Source organism: Stegostoma tigrinum, chromosome 46, assembly GCF_030684315.1.
Source record: "Stegostoma tigrinum isolate sSteTig4 chromosome 46, sSteTig4.hap1, whole genome shotgun sequence".
Taxonomy (NCBI): domain Eukaryota; kingdom Metazoa; phylum Chordata; class Chondrichthyes; order Orectolobiformes; family Stegostomatidae; genus Stegostoma; species Stegostoma tigrinum.
The window spans coordinates 9,147,885-9,160,749 of record NC_081399.1 but is presented as its reverse complement, the minus strand read 5'-3'; the positions used below and the strand labels follow the sequence as shown (position 1 = coordinate 9,160,749).

At 58.4% G+C, this 12,865-nt stretch overlaps 1 protein-coding gene across 1 annotated transcript in view; it reads right to left on the bottom strand.

The window, feature by feature from the left end:
* Positions 1 to 8: 8 nt before the first annotated feature.
* The window catches only part of LOC125450490 (G protein-activated inward rectifier potassium channel 3-like), a 27,546-nt gene continuing 14,689 nt past the window's right edge, over positions 9 to 12,865 (bottom strand). Inside the window, exons 2-3 of the mRNA XM_059642788.1 lie at positions 7,697 to 9,410; positions 9 to 2,263 (exon numbers count right to left, since the gene is read on the bottom strand). Coding sequence (XP_059498771.1) covers positions 1,920 to 2,263; positions 7,697 to 8,582 — 1,230 coding nt within the window. The 5' untranslated portion in view covers positions 8,583 to 9,410 and the 3' untranslated portion in view covers positions 9 to 1,919. The remainder of the gene's footprint in view (positions 2,264 to 7,696; positions 9,411 to 12,865) is intronic.

The window sequence follows — 12,865 nt, the reverse complement described above, 5'->3', positions numbered from 1 at the left end:
GCCGTCACTGAGATGCATTCCGACGATCCGGAGTTTTTTATTCCCTTGTTTTCCGATGGTTTTTCCCTGAAGAACGTGCCCTGCAGATCCCACACTGAGGAACCTTTGTATCCAAACGGCCCTCTCAGCGTCGATGTGTAAACCTTTCTCTGGGTTTGCGTACGTACGTGTGGCTTAAGGGGGAGGCGATGGCCTCGCGGCATTATCCCTGGACCACGAATCCCGAGAACCACTTGACATTCCGGGGAACCCGGGTTCCAACCCCGCCATGGGGGAGGATTCAATAACATATCTGGAATTCCGAGTCATTGCTCCATCGTTGGGAAAATCCCACCAGGTTCACTCTTGCCCTTCTGGGAAGGGAACTGCCATCCTTCCCCAGTCTGGGCCTACACGTGACTCCAGGCCCACATGGTGGGCCGTCAGGGCAATAAATGCTGGGCCTGGTCAGAGAGGCCCGCATGCCATGGATGTTCCTGGGGAAAAGGTAATTCAGTTCAAATTCTCCATCAGGAAACATTCCCCCATCGCATCTTCCAGCATTGATATTCCCACCCGGGGGACGGGCTGTGTGAGGGAGAGAGGGAGCGTTTCAGAGTTTGGAGGGTGACGATTGGAAAAGGAGATGGGAATGATGGAGCGATGGAATGTGGGAGATAGGAAACAGTCGGATTTGGGCAGATGTTGCGGATTCTTTGGAGGTGATCGCAACATCTCTGCCACACACTTTCTCTTCCAGTGTCTCTCTCGTTCCATTTCCCTCTCTCTCTCTCTCAATCTCTCCCAGTGTCTCTCTCTCAATCTCTCCCAGTGTCTCTCTCTCTCTCTCTCTCTATCTCTCCCAGTGTCTCTCTCTCTCTCTCAATCTCTCCCAGTCTCTCTCTCTCTCAATCTCTCCCAGTCTCTCTCTCTCTCAATCTCTCACAGTGTCTCTCTCTCTCAATCTCTCTCTCTATCTCTCCCAGTGTCTCTCTCTCTCTCTCATTCTCTCTCCCAGTGTCTCTCTCTCTCTCTGTAACAATCTCTCTCCCAGTCTCTCTCTCTCCCCCCCAGTCTCACTCTCTCTTTCCCAGACTCTGTCTCCCAATCTCTAGCGCAGTCTCTCTCTCTCTCTCTCTGCTCTCTCCCAGTGTCTCTTTCTATCTCCGAGTGTCTGTCTCTCTCTCTCTCTCTCTCTCTCTCTCTCTCTCCCCCCCAGTGTCTCTCTCTCTCATTCTCTCTCCCAGTGTCTCGCTCTTTCTCTCTCAATCTCTCTCCCAGTGTGTCACTCTCTCTCTCCCAGTGTGTCACTCTCTCTCTCCCAGTGTCACTCTCTCTCTCTCCCAGTTGCTCTCTCTCAATCTCGTGTCCAGTCTCTCTCTCCCTCCCTCTCTCTCTCTCTCTCTATCTCTGTCCCAGTGTCTCCCTCCATTCTCTCTCTCCCAGTGTCTCTCTCCATTCTCTCTCTCCCAGTGTCTCTCCCTGAATCTCTCCCACTGTCTCACTCTCTCTCTCCCCCCACACCACCTTACCCCCCAACAAACACACACACCGAGCCCACCCCTTCGCCCCGCGAGATAGACAGTCCGGGGAGGTGGCAGTGTTGTTATCTTGCTGTTTTATTTGTCATGGGGTTTACAGCCTGGGTGAGGTGACATGAGCGCACACAGAGAGAGCCTGTGGGATCGCTGGGCCTGAACGACTGTGTCCGGGGGGGCTGGTGGTGGGTTTGGGGTACAGGGTATTGTCCTTGATGTCGGAAGTGTGATGCCGTTGTGGTCGAATATCCTCAGCTCTGGCTCCACCTGCTGGGCGAGGGGTGGCAGCGTGGGGAGATTGGGGGTGGCGCGGAGACAGGCCCGAGATACTATCCACATGCTATCTTCCCCACCACCAGCCCGCAATGCCCACCCCGCACCCCCCAACGCCGGCCCGCCCCCTCACAGCCGGGACTCAGAATCGGTCACGTTGCCGTTGGGCTGACGCTGTCGGTTCGGGTCCTCGGACGCTCCGTCGGGCAGCGCGGGGGGCTCCTCGGGGTCCTCCTGCCCACTGGGACGGTCCAGTCGGCTGGACACTGACCAGTAGAGGTGGCCCTGGGCTGCGGCCTCTTCCTGTGCCAGCTGGCGGGCGCTGCTGACGGGTGTGGCAACTTCGAAGGTCTGGTGGAAGCTGCTGTAATCGACCTCGTAGCGGCCATTCTCGAGGGAGAGCACCGAGACAAAGCGATGGCCCCACTGCACCTCATCGCCCAGGTACGAGCTCCGAGCCTGGCACGTCATCCCTGGCAGTGGGAGACAAGCACAGCCTGAGAGAAAAAACACACGCAGGCAGCACGGAGCACACAGTAACACGCACAGTAACACGCACAGTAACACGCACAGTAACACGCACAGTAACACGCAGGCAGCACGGAGCGCACAGTAACACGCACAGTAACACGCACAGTAACACGCACAGTAACACGCACAGTAACACGCAGGCAGCACGGAGCGCACAGTAACACGCACAGTAACACGCACAGTAACACGCACAGTAACACGCACAGTAACACGCAGGCAGCACGGAGCGCACAGTAACACGCACAGTAACACGCACAGTAACACGCACAGTAACACGCAGGCAGCACGGAGCGCACAGTAACACGCACAGTAACACGCACAGTAACACACAGGCAGCACGGAGCGCACAGTAACACACAGGCAGCACGGAGCGCACAGTAACACACAGGCAGCACGGAGCGCACAGTAACAAGCACAGTAACACGCAGGCAGCACGGAGCACACAGTAACACGCACAGTAACACGCACAGTAACACGCACAGTAACACGCAGGCAGCACGGAGCGCACAGTAACACGCACAGTAACACGCAGGCAGCACGGAGCGCACAGTAACACGCACAGTAACACGCACAGTAACACGCACAGTAACACGCACAGTAACACGCAGGCAGCATGGAGCACACAGTAACACGCACAGTAACACGCACAGTAACACGCACAGTAACACGCACAGTAACACGCAGGCAGCATGGAGCACACAGTAACACGCACAGTAACACGCACAGTAACACGCACAGTAACACGCAGGCAGCATGGAGCACACAGTAACACGCACAGTAACACGCAGGCAGCATGGAGCACACAGTAACACGCACAGTAACACGCAGGCAGCATGGAGCACACAGTAACACGCACAGTAACACGCAGGCAGCATGGAGCACACAGTAACACGCACAGTAACACGCACAGTAACACGCACAGTAACACGCACAGTAACACGCACAGTAACACGCAGGCAGCATGGAGCGCACAGTAACACGCACAGTAACACGCACAGTAACACGCACAGTAACACGCACAGTAACACGCAGGCAGCACGGAGCGCACAGTAACACGCACAGTAACACGCACAGTAACACGCACAGTAACACGCACAGTAACACACAGGCAGCACGGAGCGCACAGTAACACACACAGTAATATGCAGGCAGCACGGAGAGCACAGTAACACGCAGGCAGCACGGAGCGCACAGTAACACGCAGGCAGCACGGAGCGCTCAGTAACACGCACAGTAACACGCACAGTAACACGCACAGTAACACGCACAGTAACACGCACAGTAACACGCAGGCAGCACGGAGCGCACAGTAACACGCACAGTAACACACAGGCAGCACGGAGCGCACAGTAACACGCACAGTAACACACAGGCAGCACGGAGCGCACAGTAACACACAGGCAGCACGGAGCGCACAGTAACACGCACAGTAACACGCAGGCAGCACGGAGCGCACAGTAACACGCACAGTAACACGCAGGCAGCACGGAGCGCACAGTAACACGCACAGTAACACGCACAGTAACACGCAGGCAGCACGGAGCGCACAGTAACACGCACAGTAACACGCAGGCAGCACGGAGCGCACAGTAACACGCACAGTAACACGCACAGTAACACGCACAGTAACACGCACAGTAACACGCACAGTAACACGCAGGCAGCATGGAGCGCACAGTAACACGCTCAGTAACACGCACAGTAACACACAGGCAGCACGGAGCGCAAAGTAACACGCACAGTAACACACAGGCAGCACGGAGCACACAGTAACACGCACAGTAACACGCACAGTAACACGCAGGCAGCACAGAGCGCACAGTAACACGCACAGTAACACGCAGGCAGCACGGAGCGCACAGTAACACGCACAGTAACACACAGGCAGCACGGAGCGCACAGTAACACGCAGGCAGCACGGAGCGCACAGTAACACGCACAGTAACACGCAGGCAGCACGGAGCGCACAGTAACACACCGGCAGCACGGAGCGCACAGTAACACGCACAGTAACACGCAGGCAGCACGGAGCGCACAGTAACATGCACAGTAACACGCAGGCAGCACGGAGCGCACAGTAACACGCAGGCAGCACGGAGCGCACAGTAACACGCACAGTAACACACAGGCAGCACGGAGCGCACAGTAACACGCAGGCAGCACGGAGCGCACAGTAACACGCACAGTAACACGCAGGCAGCACGGAGCGCACAGTAACACGCAGGCAGCACGGAGCGCACAGTAACACGCACAGTAACACGCAGGCAGCACGGAGCGCACAGTAACACGCACAGTAACACGCAGGCAGCACGGAGCGCACAGTAACACGCACAGTAACACGCACAGTAACACGCACAGTAACACGCACAGGCAGCATACACACAGTAACACAGGCAGCATACACACAGTAACACACACACACACACAGTAACACACACGCACAGTAACACACACACGCACAGTAACACACACACACACAGTAACACACACACACACAGTAACACACACACACACAGTAACACACACACACACAGTAACACACGCACACAGTAACACACGCACACAGTAACACACACAGGCAGCATAAACACAGTAACACTCACAGTAACACACACATTAACACACACATTAACACACACATTAACACACACATTAACACACACATTAACACACACATTAACACACACAGGCAACACACACACAGTAACACACAGGCAGCACACACACAGTAACACACACATTAACACACAGGCAGAATACACACAGTAACACTCACAGTAACACACACAGGCAGCACACTCACAGTAACACTCACAGTAACAGAGAGGCAGCATACACACACAGTAACACACACAGTAACACACACCACACACAGTAACACACACAGTGACACACACAGTGACACACAGGCAGCTCTGATTGTGGTCAGCATGGACTGGTTGGGCCGAAGGGTCAGGTTCTGTGCTGTATGGCTCTGTGACTCTCCCACTTTGGGGGTGGGGGTTGCACGTCTCCCCCGTCCAGTCCCATTGAAAGTATGACCTGGTTCTCGGGTCTTTTCCTCTGAAACTCCAATAAATACAGGACTCAACCCCCCACCATTTCTGTTTGGCCTGAAGCCTGCTTCCCGCTCATTTCTCCTCAACTCCTCCTTCATTTCCCAATGTGGTGTGTGGGGGGTCAGGGGGCGGTTAGTGCGGTGGGGGGGCAGTGGTGAAGTTTGTGTCACTCCCCTCACCCCCTTCACCCCCCCATCATACCCCGTCACTCCCCTCACCCCCTTCACCCCCCCATCATACCCCGTCACTCCCCTCACCCCCTTCACCCCCCCATCATACCCCCGTCACTCCCCTCACCCCCTTCACCACCCCCATCATACCCCCGTCACTCCCCTCACCGCCTTCACCCACCCATCATACCCTGTCACTCCCCTCACCCCCTTCACCCCCCCATCATACCCCGTCACTCCCCTCACCCCCTTCACCCCCCCATCATACCCCGTCACTCCCCTCACCCCCTTCACCCCCCCATCATACCCCCGTCACTCCCCTCACCCCCTTCACCACCCCCATCATACCCCCGTCACTCCCCTCACCGCCTTCACCCACCCATCATACCCTGTCACTCCCCTCACCCCCTTCACCCCCCCATCATACCCCGTCACTCCCCTCACCCCCTTCACCCCCCCATCATGCCCCCGTCACTCCCCTCACCCCCCTTCACCCCCCCATCATACCCCGTCACTCCCCTCACCCCTTCACCCCCCCATCATACCCCCGTCACTCCCCTCACCCCCTTCACCCCCCCATCATACCCCGTCACTCCCCTCACCCCCTTCACCCACCCATCATACCCCCGTCACTCCCCTCACCCCCTTCACCCCCCCATCATACCCCCGTCACTCCCCTCACCCACTTCACCCACCCATCATACCCCTGTCACTCCCCTCACCCCTTCACCCCCCCATCATACCCCCGTCACTCCCCTCACCCCTTCACCCCCCCATCATACCCCGTCACTCCCCTCACCCCCTTCACCCACCCATCATACCCCCGTCACTCCCCTCACCCCCTACACCCCCCATTATACCCCCGTCACTCCCCTCACCCCCTTCACCCACCCATCATACCCCTGTCACTCCCCTCACCCCTTCACCCCCCCATCATACCCCCGTCACTCCCCTCACCCCTTCACCCCCCCATCATACCCCCGTCACTCCCCTCACCCCCCTTCACCCCCATCATACCCCCGTCACTCCCCTCACCCCCCTTCACCCCCATCATACCCCCGTCACTCCCCTCACCCCCCTACACCCCCCCATCATACCCCGTCACTCCCCTCACCCCTTCACCCCCCCCATCATACCCCGTCACTCCCCTCACCCCCTTCACCCCCCCATCATACCCTGTCACTCCCCTCACCCCCTTCACCCCCCCATCATACCCCGTCACTCCCCTCACCCCCTTCACCCCCCCATCATACCCCGTCACTCCCCTCACCCCCTTCACTCCCCCATCATACCCCGTCACTCCCCTCACCCCCCTTCACCCCCATCATACCCCGTCACTCCCCTCACCCCCCTTCACCCCCATCATACCCCGTCACTCCCCTCACCACTGTGGGGTGAGGACCTGGGTGCAAGGAATAACTTGGGCACACACACACACACACAGACACACACACACACAGACGCACACACAGACACACACACAGACACACACACAGACACACACACAGACACACACACAGACACACACACAGACACACACACACACACAGACACACACACAGACAGACACACAGACAGACACACAGACAGACACAGACAGACACAGACACACACACAGACACACACACAGACACACACACAGACACACACACAGACACACACACACACACACACAGACACACACACAGACACACACACAGACACAACACACAGACACAACACACACACAGGCTTGTGTATACACACACACAAACACAGTCTGAGGGGGACGGTGAGGGGGGGAGGGGGACGGTGAGGGGGGGGGAGGGGGACGGTGAGGGGGGGGAGCGGGACGGGGGAGGGGACAGTGGGAGGGAGGGGGCAGTGAGGGGGGGAGGGGGACGGCGATGGGGAGGGGGACGGCGATGGGGGAGGGAGGGAGTGGGAGGGGGACAGTGACGGGGAGGGAGGGTGGGACTGAGGCTGGGAGGGAGGGTGAGGGAGTGGGGGAGGTGATCAGGCTGGGAGTTAGGCTGAGGGAGTATGGGGAGTGAGGGTGAGGGTGGGTGAGTGAGGGTGGGTGAGTGAGGGTGAAAGCGAGGCGCTGGGAGCGCGGCGGTGGAAGCGCGGCGGCGGGAGCGAGTCCGTGCACCCTCCCCTTGCCGACCTGTCGCCTCGACCATGCCCTCGAGGATGACGACGACCTCGAAGTCCTCCTTGTCGAGCTGCTCCTTGGAGAGCTCCCAGAACGGGCTGCGCCAGTCGATCTCGTGGCAGATGATGAGGGGGGAGACCAGGAAGAGCCGGTCGTCTCCGGTCTCGAAGCCCACGCTGATGTCCGTCTGGTCCAGGGGGATGAACTCTCCCTCCACCGTCTGCTTGGAGCGGATCAGCTTGGCCCGGATGGAGGCCTCCACGATGTGCGAGCTCCTGAGGTCCCCCACCCGGAACATGAAGCAGAGCCGGCCGTCCCGGAGCGACACCACGGCCCGCTCCGAGAACACCAGGGTCTCGGCCCTCTTGTTCGGCTGCGAGATCTTCACAAACATGCAGCCCACCATGAAAGCGTTGACCATGGAGCCCAGGATGGCCTGGAGGAGGAGCAGGGCAATGCCCTCGGGGCAGCTGTCGGTGATGACCCGGTGCCCGTAGCCGATGGTGGTCTCTGTCTCGATGGAGAACAGGAAGGCCGAGACGAAGCCGTTGAGGTTGTTGACGCACGGGGTCCAGCTCCTGTCCTGGAGGCGCTCCAGGTCCCCCCGGTAGTAGGCGATGGCCCACCAGACCAGCGCGAAGGAGAGCCAGGTCAGGGCGTAGGCCAGCACGAAGACCAGGAGGCTGAAACGCCACCTCAGGTCCACCAGGGTGGTGAAGATGTCCGTCAGGTAGCGGTAGGTCTCCATCACGTTACCGTGCTCTACGTTGCATTTGCCATTCTTCTCCATGTAGCGCTGCCGCTTCCTCCGCTTCACCCTCTGGGCCCGGCCCCCAGCGGCGGCCTGCTCCTCCCCGCCTCGCCCCCACCGGTAGGCCGAGGCTATCTCCCAGCCCATGGCAGGGTGTGTGTCTGTGTGTGTGTGTGTGTGTGTGTGTGTGAGAGTGTGTGTCTGTGTGTGTGTGTGTGAGAGTGTGTGTCTGTGTGTGTGAGAGTGTGTGTGTGAGAGTGTGTGTCTGTGTGTGTGTGTGTGTGTGTGTGTGTGTGAGAGTGTGTGTCTGTGTGTGTGTGTGTGTGAGAGTGTGTGTGTGAGAGTGTGTGTGTGAGAGTGTGTGTCTGTGTGAGTGTGTGTGTGTGTGTGTGAGAGTGTGTGTGTGTTTGTGTTTGTGTGTGTGTGTGTCTGTGTGTGTCTGTGTGTGTGTGTGTGTGTGTGTCTGTGTGTGTGAGTATGTGTGAGTGTGTTTGTGTGTGTGTGAGAGTGTGTGTCTGTGTGTGTGTGTGTGAGAGTGTGTGTCTGTGTGTGTGAGAGTGTGTGTGTGAGAGTGTGTGTCTGTGTGTGTCTGTGTGTGTGTCTGTGTGTGTGAGAGTGTGTGTGTGAGAGTGTGTGTGTGAGAGTGTGTGTCTGTGTGAGTGTGTGTGTGTGTGTGTGAGAGTGTGTGTGTGTTTGTGTTTGTGTGTGTGTGTGTCTGTGTGTGTCTGTGTGTGTGTGTGTGTGTGTGTCTGTGTGTGTGAGTATGTGTGAGTGTGTTTGTGTGTGTGTGTGTGTGTCTGTGTGTGTGAGTATGTGTGAGTGTGTGTGTGTGTGAGTGTGTGTGAGTGTGTTTGTGTGTGTGTGTGTGTGTGTGTGTGAGGGACGGTTAAGGGGCGTTTGTGGGGGAGATTGTGGAGGTGGGGGGGGGGGGGGGGTACACCTCTTGTCCCAGTGCGTTCCTCCGCTCTCCGCGACCTGGGGGAGGGAGCAGAGACGGCGGCGTTAGCCCGGAAGCCGTGCCCCCTCCCTCAGTGACACCGCCCGCCCTGAGCCCCATTCCCAACATCCCCCCCCGGTTCCCCACTCACACATTCCCTTCCTCCTCCTCCCCGCACCCCATTCCTCACTTCCAACTTCCCCCATTCCCAACATCCCCCTGTTCCCCACTCTACCATTCCCCACTTCCCCCATTCCCAACCTCCCCAGTTCCCAACTTCCTCCTCCTCCCCGTTTCCCGTTCCCAACTTCCCCCATTCCCAACCACCCCCATTCCCAACTTCCTCCTGCTCCCCAAACCCCATTCCCTTCTTCCTCCTGCTCCCCACACCCCATTCCCAACTTCCGCCTTTTTCCCCACTAACACATTCCCAACTTTACCCATTCCTAACTTCCACCATTCCCACCTTGCCCCGTTCCAAATTTCCTCCTGCTCCCTACACCCCACTCCCAACTTCCCCCATTCCCAATATACCCACTTGTTCCCCACTTACCCATTTCCAAGATCCCCTCATTCACAAGATCCTCCCATTCCTAACTTCCACCATTCCCAACTTCCCTCATTCCCCACTCCGCACATTCTCAAATACCTCTCATTCCCCACTCCCCCTATTCCCCACACCCCATTCCCCACTTTCCCCGATTCCCCATTCCACACTCCTTCATTCCAAACTTCCCTGATTCCCAACATATCCCTATTCCTCACTCCCAATTCTGATTCCTCACTCACCCCGCTCCCTCCCAGTTCCCATTCCCAATCATCATTCCCAGTCCCACTCTCCTCCTGTTCCCTGCTCCCCCATTCCCCACTCCTCCATTGCCCCCTCTGTCCTCCTATTCCCGCTCCCCTTCCTGTTCCTCCCAACTGACCATTCCCAAACCCACTGCCAGCCTCATTCCGCAATTCCCATCCTGTTCCCTACTACACCCTCATTCCTGACTCCCACTCCCTGTTTCCCACACCCAAACCATTCCCTCCCCATTCCCCACTTCGCCACTCCCAGCCTTCCTCAATCATTCTCGATTATTCCTGACTCCTTCCCACTTCCTTTCTGTTCACCCCTGTTTCCCTCTCCCCTTTCTCTCCCTCCGGATCCCTCTCTGCTTTCTCTCCCTCCGGATCCCGCTCCCCTTTCTCTCCCTCCTTCTCCCTCTCTCTCTCCCTCCTTCTCCCTCTTCGCTTTCTCTCCCTCCTTCTCCCGCTCCGCTTTCTCTCCCTCCGGATCCCTCACTCTCCCTCCTTCTCCCTCTCTCTCTCTCTCCCTCCTTCTCCCGCTCCGCTTTTTCTCCCTCCGGATCCCTCACTCTCCCTCCTTCTCCCTCTCTCTCTCTCTCCCCTTTCTCTCCCTCCGGATCCCTCACTCTCCCTCCTTCTCCCTCTCTCTCTCCCTCCTTCTCCCTCTCTCTCTCCCCCTCTCCCCTTTCTCTCCCTCCGGATCCCTCACTCTCCCTCCTTCTCCCTCTCTCTCTCCCCCTCTCCCCTTTCTCTCCCTCCGGATCCCTCACTCTCCCTCCTTCTCCCTCTCTCTCTCTCCCTCCCCCTCTCCCCTTTCTCTCCCTCCGGATCCCTCACTCTCCCTCCTTCTCCCTCTCTCTCTCGCTCCCTCCTTCTCCCTCTCCCCTTTCTCTCCCTCCGGATCCCTCACTCTCCCTCCTTCTCCCTCTCTCTCTCCCCCTCTCCCCTTTCTCTCCCTCCGGATCCCTCACTCTCCCTCCTTCTCCCTCTCTCTCTCCCCCTCTCCCCTTTCTCTCCCTCCGGATCCCTCACTCTCCCTCCTTCTCCCTCTCTCTCTCCCTCCTTCTCCCTCTCTCTCTCTCTCCCCCTCTCCCCTTTCTCTCCCTCCGGATCCCTCACTCTCCCTCCTTCTCCCTCTCTCTCTCGCTCCCTCCTTCTCCCTCTCCCCTTTCTCTCCCTCCGGATCCCTCACTCTCCCTCCTTCTCCCTCTCTCTCTCCCCTTTCTCTCCCTCCGGATCCCTCACTCTCCCTCCTTCTCCGCTTTCTCTCCCTCCTTCTCCCGCTCCCCTTTCTCTCCCTCTGGATCCCTCATTCTCCCTCCTTCTCCCGCTCCCCTTTCTCTCCCTCTGGATCCCTCACTCTCCCTCCTTCTCCCTCTCTCTCTCCCTCCTTCTCCCTCTCCCCTTTCTCTCCCTCCTTCTCCCTCTCCCCTTTCCCTCCCTCCTTCTCCCTCTCTCTCTCTCTCTCTCCCTCCTTCTCCCCTTTCTCTCCCTCCTTCTCCCCTTTCCCTCCCTCCTTCTCCCTCTCTCTCTCTCTCTCTCTCTCCCTCCTTCTCCCTCTCTCTCTCCCTCCCTCGCTCCCTCCTTCTCCCTCTCCCCTTCTCCCTCTCTCTCTCTCCCTCCTTCTCCCTCTCTCTCTCCCCCTCCTTCTCCCTCTCTCGCTCCCCCTTTTACCTCCCTCTCTCCCTCACACTGTCTCACTCCACCTCACCTCTCCCTCCTCGTCTTCATTTCCTTCCCTTCCCTCCTACCCCTCTCTCCCTCCTTACCTCACTGTCTCCATCCCTCTCTCCGTCCCCCATCTCACCCGCATCACACCCCTCTCCCCGCTTCTCTCTCTCCATCCACCTATCTCCCCCCCACCCCGATCTCCCTGCCGCCTCCTCATCCACCCACCCCTTCCCATCATCACACTCTCTCTCTCTCTCTCTCTCACTCTCTCTCTCCCTCATCCCCCCTCTCCCTCATCCCCCCATTTCTCTCTCTCCCTCCCCCATCTCTCTGTTCACCTCTCTCTCTCTCTCGCCTTCATCCCCACCTTTCTCTCTCCGTCATCACCCCACCCACCTTCCTTCACATCTCTCTCTCTCTCTTGCTGCCCTCATCTCTCTCTATCCCACTTCTCTCTCTCCACCACCCCTCTATCTCTCCGTCTCTCTCTCTCCACCCCCTTTCTCGCTCTCTCTCTCTCTTGCTGCCCTCATCTCTCTCTATCCCACTTCTCTCTCTCCACCACCCCTCTATCTCTCCATCTCTCTCTCTCTCCACCCACTTTCTCGCTCTCTCTCTCTCTCTGTTCCTCCCCTCCCTCTATCACTGCCCCCACCATGACCCGTGTGCACTGGGACCTGGCCTGGATGTGGCAGTGCGTTGTGTGGGTGTGGGTGTGGGGGTGGGTGTGGGGGTGGGTGTGGGTGTGGGTGTGGGTGTGGGTGTGGGTGTGGGTGTGGGTGTGGGTGTGGGGGTGGGTGTGGGTGTGGGTGTGGGTGTGGGTGTGGGTGTGGGTGTGGGTGTGGGGGTGGGTGTGGGTGTGGGGGTGGGTGTGGGTGTGGGTGTGGGTGTGGGTGTGGGTGTGGGTGTGGGTGTGGGTGTGGGGGTGGGTGGTGTGGGTGTGGGGGTGGGGGGTGACGTGTGAAGCGAACTGTCTGTTCGGCTGATGGCAGGTGGAAGTGATGCAGTGAGAACAGGGCACCTGTAG